Source organism: Gymnogyps californianus, unplaced genomic scaffold (assembly GCF_018139145.2).
Source record: "Gymnogyps californianus isolate 813 unplaced genomic scaffold, ASM1813914v2 HiC_scaffold_192, whole genome shotgun sequence".
Lineage (NCBI taxonomy): Eukaryota > Metazoa > Chordata > Aves > Accipitriformes > Cathartidae > Gymnogyps > Gymnogyps californianus.
The window spans coordinates 55,572-72,922 of record NW_026114073.1 but is presented as its reverse complement, the minus strand read 5'-3'; the positions used below and the strand labels follow the sequence as shown (position 1 = coordinate 72,922).

The window sequence follows — 17,351 nt, the reverse complement described above, 5'->3', positions numbered from 1 at the left end:
CAAACTTTTTTTTACTGCAGAACACCACTACCCAGCAGGGACATGGAAGGATTTCTATAGTCATATATAGCATTACATTGCATGTCTACATGCTACAATATGCAGCAGTTCTGTGGTGATTGACTATTTCAATAGGTAACCCAGAAGACAATTTAGCTGAATTTCCAACATTCTCAAAGGTTGCATCTTTCCCCCTCCTGAAACTTTGATGTTTAAATACCCGTTCTCTTGTATGTTGCATCTACCCCAGAGGCTCTTAATTTCCAGTTGACTCGCCTGCTTCTTGCATTTACATGCTCTCATGTCAATTAAAGAAAGTTCTTCCAATTAAAAAATCCCACCATTTAGCCAAGTTCAAAGAAACATTATACTTTCCAATACATTCAAGCTGTTTCTACAGAAAATAGGCTTAATTTTTCTTTTAAATTCAAAGTTTAGAAAAATGTTAAAATATGTCTTAAAAAACCCAAGCTTTTTAAAAAATGACTCAGTTCTCTAGAAACTAGATCACAGGAATAATTTAAATGGCTAAAATTGCACCAATGTAGATTTTAGGCACCTATGTCTCAGACTGTCCTATGAAGTTTAGGTGCCTCCAGATAGTAACAGACATCTTCCTTTTGGATCCAAATATTCCCTTGGGGCCTGAAGTCCTGTACCATGCCCTGGTCTAAGCAGCTAAATGCATAGCTCCCTTCTTAGGGCTCAGAAAATAGGTAAAACAGAATTTGCCCTCTACTTTAAGGTCATCAAAAGGAAACTGCTATAAAATGCACAAGATCAGAGTTAACAAACAACAAATAGTTCTATACTTTTTGCTCTCCCACTACTCCAATAAAGGTAACATGTAATATCCAGGAATATTCTCTGTACCTTTATAATGCTCTGGCATGTTGAGAGTGGTAAGCCAACCAAACTGGTCCCATTAATTGACATGATCTGGTCCCCTATATTTAGTTTCCCAGACTTCTCTGCTGGTCCTCCATGCATCATGTTGGCTATGATAACTGTAGGCAAAATGGATCCCCAGCCAGATTCCACAATCACTACACCTAGAATTTCTCCCTTTTGCTTTTCAATGTAAACCTGAATCATAAGAAAGAGAGTTTCAAACAAAAGCTTTTTTCTCATCTATGGAACTGATGATCCCACCCCCCATATGTTTCCATATAAACAAACACATGCTTCTCATTTGCAAAATGCCTTTCTTATTCAAAGGCAAAACACAATAGGGTATATAGTTTAACACAGTTTAAATGCCTTCAACCATCAAATAACATTAAAACTAGAGATTTTGTTTAATTCAAAATCCCCCCCAAATAGAACTCTTCTGTTCATATGGCTGGAGGGAGCTGGTATAGAAGAAACCCTGGCATGATGGACTTTGGTGGACAGAACTAAGTCAGGGAGGGATTTAAAGTACTTGTGACTGTGTTTTCAGAAACAATTACCTGTGTGTTGCAGTGTTACACTACTTCATCTTTATTAATAAAACCAGCAGCAAATATATAGCCTTTTAAAATCTGGGGTCAACCACTCTTATCAACCTCAGTGCCTCCAAAAATTTTATACTGTCTACTGTATATTCACTTCACTGACATGTAATGTCTCAAATGTGAAAATTGTTTGGTAAAAAGAACACACAGAGACAGTAAATCATTCAACTATTGATAAATTTAGGGTTCACTGCTTGCTCTTAAAACAGAATTGCCCACAGGCTAAACCTACTGGGAAGGATAGAAATTACCTCAGTGAGGTTATTTATTAGAAGCACTAATAGCTTTCTAATTGTTGCCAGTACAGGCCTGAACTCAGGATACATGAGCTTAATGGTGTTATGGAAAAAAAGCAGAGACATACATCTTTGCAGTTTTCAGATTTGGAAAAATGAATCAGGTCATCATTGTACATGTCCTGGGTATTGAGCAAGTCACTATATTCCTTCTGGCTTAGGTCTTCTGGATTGATTCCATTTGCCCTCAGAAATTCCTGGTAGGCCACACTAAATGCTTGACCTATAGACTGTGCAATCAGCTGTGCCTGTAGTAATTCCCAAAGAAGAAAAGAAGAACATCAAACATTCCAATGGTTTCATTCACTGACACTTTCTGTGTTATAAACATGCTGCAAAATGGTTCATGCCTACAAGTTAAGGAACTGTAATAAATTTTAAAAAAAATGAACCTAAAGTAATAATTAAAAAGCAAAACAACGCCAACGTAGTCATCCATGCAGTGAACCCAGCTGAACAAGTAACTACACATAAGAAACACAAGTAAATCCTTCATTTCACAGCTAACTACTGCTAACATAAAGGTTAGCATTGCATTACTTGAAATTGAGTCCCCAGAGGGAGAACGTGAGCTCCCGCCTGTGCTAGTTTTCACTTCTGGCACAAAAGCAAGTCATCAATAAAAAATTAAAACATCTTCTAGAAAACACTCAACAGCATTTTAAAAGATGTCCTGGTTTTGGCTGGGACAGAGTTAACTTTCTTTTTAGTAGTTGGTACAGTGCTGTGTTTTGGATTTAGTGTGAGAATGATGTTGATAACACTCTGATGTTTTAGTTGTTGCTAAGTAGCACTTATCTTAAGCCAAGGACTTTTCAGTGTCCCATGCTCTGCCAGCAAGCAGGTGTGCAAGAAGCTGGGAGGGAGCATAGCCAGGACAGCTGACCTGAACTAGCCAAAGGGGTATTCCATACCATGGAACGTCATGCCCAGTATATAAACAGGGGGGAGTTGGCCAGGAGGCGCAGATCGCAGCTCGGGCATTGGTCAGCAGGTGGTGAGCAATTGCATTGTGCATCACTTGTCTTTTCTTGGGTTTTATTTCTCTTTTTTTTGTTATATTCCTTTTCATTACAATGATTATTATTATATTTTTATTATTATTACTTAGTATTATATTTTATTTTACTTTAGTTATTAAACTGTTCTTATCTCAACCCACAAGTTTTACTTTTTTTTTCCCAATCCTCCTCCCCATCCCACTGGGAGGGGAGAGGGGTGAGCAGCTGTGTGGTGCTTAGTTGCTGGCTGGGGTCAAACCACGACAAAAGATAATGAGAAGGCCTTTAAAAGAAGGCAAAAGTATCTTGGGCTGCATTAGGAGGAGTGTTGACAGCAGGTCAAGGGAGGTGATCCTTCCTCTCTACTCAGCACTGGTGAGGCCACACCTGGAGTCCTGTGTCCAGTTCTGGGATCCCCAGTACAAGAGAGACATGGACATGCTGGAGAGAGTCCAGAGAAGGGCCACAAAGATGATTCAGGGACTGGAACATCTGACATATGTGGAGAGGCTGAGAGAGCTGGGACTGTTAATCTTAGAGAAGAGAAGGATCATGAGGGATCTTATCAATACGTATAAATAGCTGATGGGAGGGTGTAAAGAAGATGGAGCCAGGCTCTTTTCAGTGGTGCCCAGTGACAGGACAAGAGGCAATGGGCACAAACGGAAACACAGAAAATTCCACTTAAACCTAAGAACACACTTTTTTACTGTGATGGTGTGGTTGAATACTGGAACAGGTTGCCCAGAGAGGTTTTGGAGTCTCCATCCTTGGAGATATTCAAAACACAACTGGACACAGTCCTGGGAAACTTGTTCTAGTGGACCTTGCTTGAGCAGGGGAGGTTCAACTAGACAATCTCTAGAGGTGCTGTCCCACCTCAGCTATGCTATGATGCTATGGTATTTCCTACTCTTCCTTCTCGCCCATGCTTTCCTGTAAAATTCTCACATCCATGTTTGAAGTTACTGTCAGATAAAGTATGGAAAGGGTGGAAACAACTGGCCCATTGAACAGATCCAGCCCTTAATGTGACTGGAAGCGGTCAATGATCACAGAATCATTCAGGTTGGAAGGGACCTCAGAGGGTGTCTAGTCCAACCTCCTGTTCAAAGCAATCAGCTATGAGGTCAGACCAGGTTACTCAGGGTTTTTAGTCAAGTATTGAAAATCTTCAGGGACAGACTATATAACCTCTCTGGGCAACCTGTTCCAATGCTTGACAGTCCTCATGATGAAAAAGTTTTTCCTTGTATCCAGTCTGAACCTTTCTTGTTTCAATGTATGCCTGTTAGCTCTCATACTCCCACCATGCACCACTGTGAGGAGCCTGGCTCCATCTTCTTGATGATCTCCTCATGGATATTGGAAGGCTGCTGTTAGGGCCCCCTGAAGCCTTCTCTTCTCCAGGCTGAACAAGCCCTGTTCCCTCAGCCTCTCCTCATAAGGTAAGTGCTCCAGCCCCCTGACCATCTTGATGACCTTCTGCTGAACTCACTCCAGCTTGTCAATGCCTTTCTTGTATTGGGGGGGGGGCTGGGGGCCCAAAACTGGACGTGGTATTCTAGAGGTGGTCTAATGAGTGTTGAGTAGAGAGGAAGAATCATTTCCTGCAATTTACTGCTTATGCTCCTCTTAATCCAACCCAGGATGCTGTTGGCCACCTTTGCTGCCAGGGCATACTGCTGGCTCATGTTCAGCATTGCTGTGTGCCAAGACCCCAGGGCCTTTTCAGCAGAGCTGCTCTCCAGCTAGTCAGTCCCCAGCCTGTTTTGTTGCCAGGGTTTCTTCCTCCCTAGGTGCAGGACTTGTCATTGGTCCTTCTTGAATTTCATGAATGAAGTTCAGTGGGCTTCCAGCCCACTCCGCCTAGTCTATATGGCTCTCTCCTATGCCTATAGCTTGCTCTTGGCTGCTCTGCTCCTAAAGCTACTGGATGTTCCATAGCTTTCACTCACTGCTGCATTACTCCCTGTGAGCTGTTCTACTGACTGCAGGAAAGGGAATATTGCAACCATTTTTAAAAAAGGTAATAAGGAGGACCCTGGGAACTACCGACCAGTCAGCCTCACCTCAGTGCCCAGTAAGATCATGGAACAGATCCTCCTGGAAGTTATGTATGTCGAAACATATGGAAGGTAGGGAGGTGATTAGAGACAGCCAACATGGCTTCACCAAGGGCAGATTGTGCCTGACTAACCTAGTGGCCTTCTACGATGGAGTGACTGCATCAGTGGACAAGGGAAGAGCTACGGATGTCATCTACCTGGACTTCTGTAAGGCCTTTGACACTGATCCCCACAATGTTCTGGCCACTATACTGGAGAGATATGGGTTTGACGGATGGACTGTTAGATGGATAAGGAATTGGCTGGATGGCCACATCCAAAGAGTTATAGTCAATGGCTCTATGTCCAAGTGGAAACCAGTAACGAGTGGTGTCCCTCAAGGGTCCATACTGGGACCAATACTGTTTAATATTTTCATTAATGACATAGTGTATTGGGTTTGCGTGGCAAGGTTTTGGTAGTGGGGGGGGGCCTATAGGGGTGGCTTCTGTGAGAAACTGCTAGAAGCTTCCCCTATGTCCGATAAAGTTAATGCTAGCGGGTTCCAAGACGGACCCGCCGCTTGCCAAGGCCGAGCCAATCAGTAACAGTGGTAGCGCCTCTGTGATAACATATTTAAGAAAAGCAAAAAAAAGTTACAGGGGGTGGGAGTTGCAGCCAGAGAGAGCGGAGTGAGAAGATGTGAGAGAAACAACTCCGCAGACACCAAGGTCAGTGAAGAAGGAGGGGGAGGAGGTGCTCCAGGCGCCGGAGCAGAGAGAGAGATTCCCCTGCAGCCCGTGGTGAAGACCATGGTGAGGCAGGCTGTCCCCCTGCAGCCCATGGAGGTCCACGGTGGAGCAGATATCCACCTGCAGCCCGTGGAGGACCCCACGCCGGAGCAGGTGGATGCCTGAAGGACGCTGTGACCCCGTGGGAAGCCCGCGCTGGAGCAGGCTCCTGGCAGGACCTACGGACCCGTGGCCCCATGGAGAGAGGAGCCCACGCTGAAGCAGGTTGGCTGGCAGGACTTGTGACCCCGCGGGGGACCCATGCTGGAGCAGTTTGTTCCTGAAGGACTGCACCCTGTGGATGGGACCCACGCTGGAGCAGTTCGTGACGAACTGTAGCCCGTGGGAAGGACTCACGTTGGAGAAGTTCGTGAAGGACTGTCTCCCGTGGAAGGGACCCCACGCTGGAGCAGGGGAAGAGTGTGAGGAGTCCTCCCCCTGAGGAGGAAGGAGCGGCAGAAACAACGTGTGATGAACTGACCCAAACCCCCATTCCCCGTCCCCCTGCGCCGCTCGGGGGGGAGGAGGTAGAGAAAATAAGGAGTAAAGTTAAGCCTGGGAAGAAGGGAGGGGTGGGGGGAAGGTGTTTTAAGATTTGGTTTTATTTCTCATTATCCTGCTCTGATTTGACTAGCAATAAATTAAACTAATTTTTCCCCAAGTCGAGTCTGTTTTGCCCGTGACAGTGATTGGTGAGTGATCTCCCTGTCCTTATCTCGACCTTACGAGCCTTTCATTTTATTTTTCTCCCCCTGTCCAGTTGAGGAGGGGGAGTGATAGAGCGGCTTTGGTGGGCACCTGGCATCTGGCCAGGGTCAACCCGCCACACATAGATAGTGGGATTGAGTGTACCCTCAGCAAGTTTGCAGATGACACCAAGCTGAGTGGTGCAGTTGATGCCCTAGAGGGAAGGGATGCCATCCAGAGGGACCTTGACAGGCTTGAGGAGTGGACCCATGTGAACCTCATGAAGTTCAACAAGGCCAAGTGCAAGGTCCTGCACCTGGGTCGGGGCAATCCCCAGTATCAATACAGACTGGCTGCTGAATTGATTGAGAGCAACCCTGAGGAGAAGGAATTGGGGATACTGGTGGATGAAAAATTGGACATGAGTTGGCAATGTGTGCTCGCAGCCCAGAAAGCCAACCGTATCCTGGGCTGCATCAAAAGAAGCATGGCCAGCAGGTTGAGGGAGGTGATTCTCCCCCTCTACTCTGCTCTGGAGTACTGCATCCAGCTCTGGAGTCCTCAGCACAGGAAAGACATGGACCTATTGGAGCAGGTCCAGAGGAGGGTCACAAAAATGATCAGAGGGCTGGAACACCTCTCCTATGAGGAAAGGCTGAGAGAGTTGGGGTTGTTCCAGCCTGGAGAAGAGAAGGCTCTGGGGAGACCTTATTGCGGCCTTTCAAAACTTAAAGGGGGCTTATAAGAAAGACGGAGAGAGACTTTTTACCAGGGCCTGTAGTGACAGGACAGGGGGCAACAGTTTTAAACTGAAAGAGGGTAGATTTAGATTAGATATAAGGAAGAAATTTTTTTACGATGAGGGTGGTGAGACACTGGAACAGGCTGCCCGGAGAAGTTGTGGAGGCCTGTGATCCAAACGGTAATGGAGTCTGACAACATGTTATAAAACAAAGCTTTACTGAGGCAGTAGGAAAGATGAGCAACAACGCGTCCATATGGCGACTCACCCGATCACCAATAGCAAACACAGGATCATAAGCGATGCCATGGCTCTGGTGGACTGCCAGGGACACTTGGTGTCCGGGTCATCTGGCAGCAACAGCCAATTGTGCAAATGCCTTTTGAATGTGGGTAAGAGACGTGCCACCCTGTGGCTCCACCAATCATAGTGTGATTTGAGAGAATCATACTTTACGTGAATAATGTGGGTGGCATCCTGCCTACGCTGCCAATGTCAGTCAGGGGGCAGGGTGTTGGCAGTCTGTCTACGCTGCCGATATTGGTCAAGGGGCAGGGTGTTAGGAGGCAGGGTGTCAATGTCCCATCATTGGAAGTGTTCAAAGTCAGGTTGTAAGGGGCTTTGAGCAAGCTAATCTAGTGAAAAATGTCCCTGCCCATGGCAGGGAGGTTGGACTAGATGATCTTTAAAGGTCCCTTCCAACCCAAACCATTCTATGATTCTATGATTCTAGCTCCTACCACCTGCTACTGGTGGTAGAGGCGGGGATAGGCAGAAAAACAAAGGCATGTAAAGACATGGCTTCTGTGCCATGCAAGGAAGTAGCTGAAACGAGCAGACTAGTGGAATCCTTTGTTGTGAGGTGATCAAGGTAAATTTGGAATGATATACATATTGTTTACAAGTGGAAAGCAACATGGCATGAATTGCAGAGCTGATGGGAGCAATACAGGAAACTTGAGTGTGGAACAGTGCTGTGCATAACCAGAGTGCTGGGTGAAGGAAGCACTGTGGAGTATAGGGGTGCTGGTCAAAGCGTGGAATGAAACTGCCCTCTTGTGTGTAGTTCTGGTTAGGGGGAAGGGGAGGGAAAGAGGATGGGAGGACTCTATAGCCTACGGTGTGGAAGTGTGCTGGGGATGTAGGAACACAGCTAAGTTGTGTTTTTACATGCAGTCGAATTCAGGCCCCAGTAAGGAAAAGGTTCCCAATCCCAAAATAAAAACTGTTTATAACTTATATCTACTCAAGCTATCTTTAAACCTGTTGATGACAAAAACATGATCGCTGGCACTGAAAAGGTCAGCAGCACACAGAGTCTGGACTTCCATTATTTTGCAAACTTTCAAATCAAAACAATTTGATGGCAAGAACAATATGGCAAGAAGATGAGTGCACTGCAACTCATTAGCTCAGCACGCTATCTGCAAGAAAGGAGATAAATTTGGACTTGTACATTCAGGTGCATACACCGAGATGGACATCCAAGAAGAGATCAACTGCCATTTAGACATCCAGCATTTGGCCATGTTTTAGGAGCTGAGCTGTTCTGAATATCCAGTGCCAACTACACTTGGAAAATCTGTTGTTGTTGTGTTTTTTTTAAGATAAAGACAGTTCCAAGCAGGGACACATTTTGGCCATCACCCATTTGAAGGCTTAAGACGTATCACAGTCAGCTTAACTGGATAAATTCTTCTAGATACCCAGCTGTCCCAGAAGAAGAAAAGATGACAGTGAAATATGTGAAATTTATATATAAAAGAGGCTCTACTACTCCACTGGATTTACAAGCTCTAGAGTGGAAATCTCTTTGCTGCTAACAGATACATTTCTATCTTAACTCTTTCCGAGTTATATTTTTTCCTACTCATTTGGATTTTTTAGAATGTTTATAAGCTATTTTTGAACTACTCTATGACTGAGGAATGCTCATGTCCTGAAAATCCTCAGAATATGTTCAGACTATTAAGTGATCAATGCTTTTTTTAGACCTACAGACATGTTGTACTTTCCAGGATAATATTTTCTGGCACAGCAAGGATCATGTCTGACACAAATATGAAATCATCTGACCAAACCACAGAAGATAATGACAACAATCCTCTAATGGAAGCGCACATTTTGAATAGCCAAGAAAATACTGAGAAATAGATCCAGGAAGGCTATCATATTCTGAAAGAAAAGAAACCACTGCCTCTGGCATCTGACAATTTGATCTTTGCTTTTTGAACTGGCCAGTGAGAGAGAGAGAGTCCAGTAACATACAAAATGTGTGATTTGAAATACAGAAGCAACAGCCTCAAACTAGGCAGCACATCAGGTGATGTGATCATTAGTGATGTAGTGATGTGCCCCCCCCCTCCCCCCCGGAAAAAAAAACAACAAACAAAAACCAAAACACCTCAAAACAACAAAAAACATAGTCTAGTCTTTCTATTTGCATACCAGTTTCATGAAGGGCATTACAAGAAGAGTGGCTTATATGCTATTTTGCATAAAAATCAATCTTTAAGGTTTTCTGTCAAATTTGGTTTGGTAGAGGACTACCTCTAAAAAGGTAAAGCAAAAACACTGAGAATCCCAGCAGTAGGTTGCATATGTACCTGCAGCCACAGAATTTATATGAACATTGTGCCTTCAGAACAGGTTCCCAAATACATAAAACCAGACACTTCTTAAAGGAAACTTTCCCATCTGGAAGCCCTTACAAATATTTTTGAAGGCATTTAAGGCATTAGTGAGAAATTAATATTTTCACTTAAATTTTTATTAATTAGTTTAATATACTCTGAATTGTACTGCAAAGTCTTTTTGAAGCCTAAGTGAGGTGCAAGGCACAAGAAGTAGAAATAGGCTATTACCTCACCATCTGTAATTTGGGCAGGATGCCTTAACTGGCATGACTGCTGTAGTCTAAGCATTAATTTTCACATGGGAGTGATTCCTCTCCCTCTATACGAACCATCTGATCGGCATAAACATGGTGGTCACCATGGAGACATAATATCCTGTTATTTGGAGGGCTGAGCAATAAATGAGATTTACTGTCTTGTCAATTAGATAGCACTGTGTGAGATCATTTTATCTGGGACTAATCTGATTATAAGACTGACAACTCTATATCTCCCAACTTCATTTTGATATATTTGTGTATGATTTTACCCCTTGCTTATTTAGTTTAGTTTTTTAAAAAAAACCAAACTACATAAAATCAACGTTATGTGCATTGATATTTCTTTCTCAAAATGTTTGGGTTTTAATTAGTGAGGACAGGACATCAGGTTTGATAACAGACATCTCAGCCCTCTGTGGGGGTGCTTGTGCACACACACTTGGTAAAATGGCCTGGGTAAGAACAGACGATAAGATGCTAGTGTAAGTGGGTGTATTGGGTCTGGCTGGGATGGAGTTAACTTTGCCCACAGCAGCCCTCATAGTGCTGTGCTTTGTAGCTAGAAAGGTGTTGATAACACACCAATGCTTTGGCTACTGCTGAGCAGTGCTCGCACAGCATCAAGGCTGTCTCTCCAATCCTCCCTGCCCCCAAAGGCCAATAGGCTGGGGGTGGGCAAGAGGTTGGGAGGGGACATAGCCAGGACAGCTGACCCAAACTGACCGAAGAGATATTCCATACCATATGATGTCATGCTCAGCAATAAATCTGAGAGAAAGGAGGAGGAGGGGAGGCATTCATTATTCAGGCATTTGTCTTCTGAAGCAACCACTATGCATACTGAGGCCCTACTTCCCAGGAAGTGGCTGGACATTGCCTGCTGATGGGAAGTAGAGAATAAATCTTTTTGCTTTGCTTTGCTTCTGCACGCGACCTTTGTTTTTCTTCACTAAACTGCCTTTATCTCAACCCACGAGTTTTTCATCTTATATTCTCCCCCTGTACCACCAAGGAGGGAGAGTGAGAGAGCAGCTTCATGGGCACCTGGCAGCCAGCCAAGGTCAACTCATCACAGTGGGTGAGTGTAACAGTGGGTGTGAATGAGACACCCACAACTGTCTGAGAGGGCATTTGCCCCAAATTGACAACAATGAAGAGGAAGATGACCATCACCTGATTTAAACAGCAACCAAGGAATTATAAAGAGACTTTGTAATTACAAAGGACACTCTATTGGAATTCCCAACATTATTGATTGGGCTTTTTTTTGGTGGGGGGGGAATAATTTCAGCTACTCCTTCTGAACTCCATCATCATATCAAAAGGAAACCCAAACAAACAAAAAAAGCCCAAAACACCCCTTTATGGCATGTATCAGTGATCCTCGTGGCAACACTAGGGAATGGAAGCTCCCTATGAAAATAAGCTTCAGTAGGTAAGCCAAGGGTTGGCATGGCATCGCCTGAGGGTGGCAATGCTAGTGGGAACATTTACACTGCTCCTGGGAGCATGGAGGGTGCAGGAGCGTATCTGAAATGCTTGTACACCAACACACGCAGTATGAGAAACAAACAGGATGAACTGGAAGTGTTGGTCAGCTCCCAGAGCTATGATGTCTTTGGTATTAGTGAGACTTGGTGGAATGAGTCCCACAGTTGGAGTGCTGGGATGGAGGGCTACAGGCTGTTCAGGAGGGATAGGCAGGGCAGGCAAGGTGGAGGTGTCGTACTATATGTAAGGGAGAGGTTTGACTGTACAGCCTTTACAGTTAGGGATGATGTGGTGGAGAGCCTCTGGGTGAGGATTAGGGGGATGAAAAACAAAGGAGATGTTGTAGTGGGTGTCTACTACTGATCGCCCAGCCAGGATGTAAGCACTGATGAGTTATTCTATAGGCAATTAGGAGAAATCTCTGGATCGGTAGCCCTTGTCCTTATGGGAGATTTCAACTTCCCAGACATCAACTGGGAATACCATACTGCTGTGACGAGCAGGTCTTGGAAATTCTTGAAGCTTGTAGGAGATAACTTCTTGTCACAAGTACTCAGTGAGCCAACTAGGAAAGATGTCTTCCTAGACTTGCTATTTGTGAATAGAGAAGGACTCGTGGGAGATGTGATGGTAGATGGCTGTCTTGGCCACAGGGATCATGAGATGGTAGAGTTTAAAATTTTCAGTTTAATGAGAAAAAAGGTCAGCAGAGTTGCTACCCTGGACTCAGGAGAGCAAACTTTAAGCTATTCAGGGAGTTAGTTAGCAGTGTCCCCTGGGAATCTGCCTTTGAGGGCTTAGGAGCCCACAAGTGCTGGTCAGTTTTTAAGAACCACCTTTTAGAAGCACAGGAGCAGGCAAGCCCATTGTGTCAAAAGGCAAGCAAGCGGGGCAGAAGACCAGCTTGGCTGAACAGGGAACTCCTCGTGGAGCTCAAGAGGAAAAAGAAACTGTATGATCTCTGGAAGCGAGATTAGGCTTTGCAGGAAGATTACAGAGCCGTGGTTCGCATATGCAGGGAGAAGACATGAAAGGCCAAAGCTCAACTAGAACTGAAACTGGCCAGGGTTGTGTCAGACAACAAGAAAGGCTTTTTTAAGTATGTTAATAGCAAGAGGAGGTCTAAGGAAAACATTGGACCAATACTTGTTGAAGATGGACACCTGACAAATAGGGATGAAGAAAAGGCAGAGGCATTCAATGCTTTAATAATACTGATAGACCTTGGGCTGCCCAGCCCTCTGAGTTGGAGGACCACGAGTGTGGGAACAGTGACTTTCCATTTGTGGACACTGAAATTGTAAGGGACCAGCTGTATCAGCTGAATGTTCCTAAGTCCATGGGGCCTGATGGGGTTCATCCCAGAGTACTGAAGGAGCTAGAGGATGTTATGGCAGGACCCCTCTTGATCATCTACCAAAGGTCTTGGGAGTCTGGGAGGTCCCCGCTAACTGGAAGCTAGCCACCGTTATTCCAATTTACAAGGGCGTGAGGGAAGATCCAGGAAACTACAGACCTGTTAGTCTAACCTCAGTACCTGGACAAATTATGGAGAAGATCATACTGGGGGGGGGGAATTTCAGCTACTCCTTCTGAACTCCATCATCATATCAAAAGGAAACCCAAACAAACAAAAAAAGCCCAAAACACCCCTTTATGGCATATATCAGCGATCCTTGTGGCAACACTAGGGAATGGAAGTTCCCTATGAAAATTAGCTTCTTTGATGGATGCTCACTTTCACAGATCCTGAGCTGGCATATGTAAGCTGTGGCAACAATGTTCTTTTAGAATCTGCTCCTCACTGTCTATAGGAAAGTATTAAATTTACTTGAAAAAAAGGAAGTTCTATAAATACTGACTTTGCAAGTAAAACACAGGGTTCCATCATGCAAAGAGAAAGCAAGTTGTTCTACTTCGATGAAATACTTTTATGCAATTAACAAACAAGCCAAACAGCACCATTGGCTATAGACTTTCAAGCCTGTCAAGATGTGCTCCTAGAAAAATCACAAGATAAAAAAATCCTTACATCCTCAGACTCGAAGACGTGGCAAATCATTTTGTATTGCCTTTTTCCATCTTGGGAGGGGTGAGATGCTTCCACATTGTCCCGGGAATTTGATCGCGGCATTCGTCTACGAGCCATCAGAACAACTATGTTCCCTATATCCGCAATGTAAGAAATGGTCCTCAGAGGATGATCCATCATAGTTTCCTGGAGGATAGAAAAAATGGTATCAGACGCTGTTTTAAGCAAATTCTTATTGCACTTTTGGTGTTTTATAAAGAGATTAATGGCAGTATGACTCCTTTATTAAGTAAATGTCTACAAAAAGGAAAAAAGTCTCCTGTATGAAAGGAGGTGCCAAGAGGAACCAACAACCTCACTTTCAAAAAAAGCAAACCAAAAAAAGCACATTTTGAAAATGAAAGTTACTGTGGAAAAGAACACAAAGACTTGGGTATCTTGGCCTGAACACACACAACATGCTGAGGACTAAGGACTTCAAATTAGTTATCACAACCAAATACTTTAGGCTTGTCTGGGAACAATTGATACTTGTCATATTATGGTACTAGACTGCCTAGAATGCTGTATAATGTGAACAAAGCTTCTTATCTTTTGGGCTGACTGCAATTAGCATACCTGCCAAATCAGTCAGACAACTCTGATTAATTCCATGTGTGACATGGTTCTTGAGCATAGATTTCTGACCAGGAAGTCTTGGAGGGAACTATAAGAGCCAGCACTCCCTGAAAGTCAAATTTTGGCAGGTAGATGAAGGTCTATTTCAAAGGACTATTATTATAACACTGACAAGGCCTGACCTGGCAAAGGTGCTTCTTTGTCCATACCTGTGCATCTGCATTCAATACTTTTATTCTCTGTGTAGAAATGAAGAGGTCCACTTCAGTCACAGGTTGAGATTCACCTTCTGGAGCCTGCAAATAAATGGAATAGAGTCAATAACATTAGGTAACACCCTTAATAATGATATTAGATCACAAACAAGACACAGTCACCAGAACAGCAATTCAAAGCAAAGTATTAGATTGCAGAAGCTAAAGATAAACAAAAAGATATGGAAACCCTGTATTAGATATGAAAGTGGGTTAGATGCAATTTGTAAAATTTTTAATCCCATAAAAACCACTCTGACCTCTCTTCCCATACAGGGACTTAACAACAGTGACTGCTCAGAATAATGGAAAAATGTGTACCACAGGTGCAGTTTTAAATAACTTATAGTGCATTTCTGGCAAGAGGGTCTTCACAGTCAGACAACATACTATTAACACGCTAACTCCCTCCAGAAGCCGTACCTTTGTAAACAAAAAGCAAATGCTTGCAATTAAGTGCCTTTAAAAAAATCTGATAACTATTTAAGAACTCCATAATCATAACATATTACTAAAATATGAGTCAGCATATAACTGTGTGTCTATACTTTTTTCCTTTATTTGACACAGCTGTGAATCAAGCAAAACACTCTCTATAGAGGAATAAAAAAGCACTTTTTTTTTATTTTGGCAGTTTACAGAATAAAACCTTTGACACATCAGTCCTATTTCTTTGGTATGCGTTTTCAGTACTATCTGTATCCCTTTGATAAGTCCAATCTTTACCCTATTTCTAACACAAAATGGCTAATGATAAGCAATGGCTAATGACAGCCAACCAGGCAATTGATTTCTGAGAAATGTTAACTGATATGGTAGCTCAGAAATAAACCTAAAAAAACCTTGCTGGATGCAGAAAAGAAAAGCACAAAATAAAAAGGCAAAAACCCCCAACAAAGCAAACAAAAGAACAGACATAACATCAAGCTGATGGTGGTTATACTGCACCTTCTTCCTGCCTTTGGCTAATTTCTGGGCCATCTGTTTAGCATGTAATAAACAGAGATGGAAAATAGTTAGAGAAGAACTTGCAAAGACTCTTAAGTCAAACAGGAATCTATACACTAATGCCAGGGCTCAACCTATTAGTTGTTCTGGATTAGTCTCTGCTTAGATTAATTTCCTCCTTTTCTTTTTGGTTTAAGAAAAAAAAAAGTTTCACGTTTAACAGTTTTTAAAAAATGAAGAGAGATCTGCTCCAGGAGAGTATATAAAAGGATTTTTTCCCCATTTAAACGTTACTCTGAAGAAACAGTTTCCTCCCCCGCTCTCCAAGAGCCTTTCCTCATTTACAGCAGTACAAATTGAGTGGCTCCTCCAAAGTAAAGTCAGCATAAGATGCAAGAAAAGAATCCCACCCATTATTATTCCAACTTTCTCAGATTTAAAGAATTTAAATACAAATTGCTTAATGGTCTCACACACACATGGAATCATAAATCCCAAAGCATGCAATCTTTAATCCCAAACACAGAAATATGTTAAATTTTCCTGGAAATAAAATAGAAGTTATATGTGACTGAACCCTTCTGCCCCCAACTACATCTCCTCCTATGCAAATACACCCATGCATTTGGAGACCAGGTTTTTCTGTGACACCTTCATAAGGATATTTCTATACCATTACATTCTTCCAAGAATGGGGGAGATAATATACTTCATAAACACCTGAAATTGTCTCTTATCATGAAGCAGTATTACTGTAACTCTAACTACTTTACCCAAAAATATTTCATCTTAATCCCATGAAAACCTCTTATGTACTATTACTGTGACAACAACAATGATTGAAAATAAGCATCATTGCCATTCTATTGCTTTGCAGTTAGTTTAAATATAAACCCAAGGACTCTAAAGACCTGAACTTATGGACCTGCTTATTGAAGAAATGCAAGATTCACCCTACTGGCAGATATCCTTTTTACTTCCAAGATGAACATCTCTTCTTAGATAATTAAGTTAACAGGTGTTCTGTGAGGGGGCAAGGGCCTATTATGCCAAGGCCTATTATGCTCAAAATCTTTTTTACAGTCAAAGAGGAAGCACACCTTTTTTTAATATATATATTCAAGAATTTATTGTTAGTATAATTGAAGTCTTAACAGTCTAACCATTATTAGTCCAGATCTAATTATTACAGGAAAAAAAAAGAATAATAGTAAAGTTGAAATCGTTATACACCCACTCCTTAGTTTCTACCCCTGTTCCTGGTGTTGTGTTCACCCTTCCACTGCTCCTCTTGGGCCTAAAGTTGGTGGTTTCATTCGGGGGGGGGGAAGTGCTACAGCAAGTTGTCAGCATCTGGAGTCCTTCACCAGGAAGAATATGATGTTCATGTTGGTGGCTTCTTCACTCCAGGATCCACTTGGGGTAATGTGTATATGTTTGCTAACATGCTTTTACAATCTTTGCTCTTTCTTCATTGGTCTGCAGCTCCAGGTTGCATCCAAATTTACTATATATGGTGGCTTTTTACAGATGGTAGGTACTATTTCAATATTCTCTGTTACCCCTAAAATCAGTTTTGTCCAGCCCCAGGTCTGCATTTCTTTAACTGACCACTGGTGAGTTTATAGCCATGGGATCTCCGGTGCTAAAAGTGTGTGCCCCATCTCTTATCATCCCATGCCTGTACTCCTCTACACCGCATCCTGTGTCTCTAATTCTCAAGGCCCCTGCTATCATACCAGGCCTGTATTTCTCTACACTACATTATTATATTAGAATCGTAAAACCATGTGGCACCATACAAAGATAAACAAAAGAAAATCATATTATCCATAGACACCTGATCAATTATAAAAATTGCTGTTACAGCTAAACCAAGTTAAAACAAAGCTATGGGCAGATCAAGAAAAGTTCAGACAGAGCAGGCCTGACAAACTTCAGTCCTGAGGCCTTGCAAATTCAACACAAAACTACCAATGGAAATACCATATTACAGGACTACAGGGTAACACTTTATAGATAAAGATTTATGACTAATTAGTATTAGGAAC

General features: G+C 42.9%; 1 protein-coding gene across 1 annotated transcript in view; it reads right to left on the bottom strand.

Annotated features, from left to right (window-relative positions):
- Positions 1-873: 873 nt before the first annotated feature.
- LOC127028123 (amyloid-beta A4 precursor protein-binding family A member 1) overlaps positions 874-17,351 on the bottom strand; it is a gene marked incomplete at both ends in the record, with an annotated part of 57,376 nt that continues 40,898 nt past the window's right edge. The window contains 5 exons of the mRNA XM_050913916.1: positions 874-1,086; positions 1,861-2,040; positions 13,481-13,666; positions 14,308-14,394; positions 15,301-15,333. Of these exons, the coding sequence (XP_050769873.1) occupies positions 874-1,086; positions 1,861-2,040; positions 13,481-13,666; positions 14,308-14,394; positions 15,301-15,333 (699 nt within the window). The remainder of the gene's footprint in view (positions 1,087-1,860; positions 2,041-13,480; positions 13,667-14,307; positions 14,395-15,300; positions 15,334-17,351) is intronic.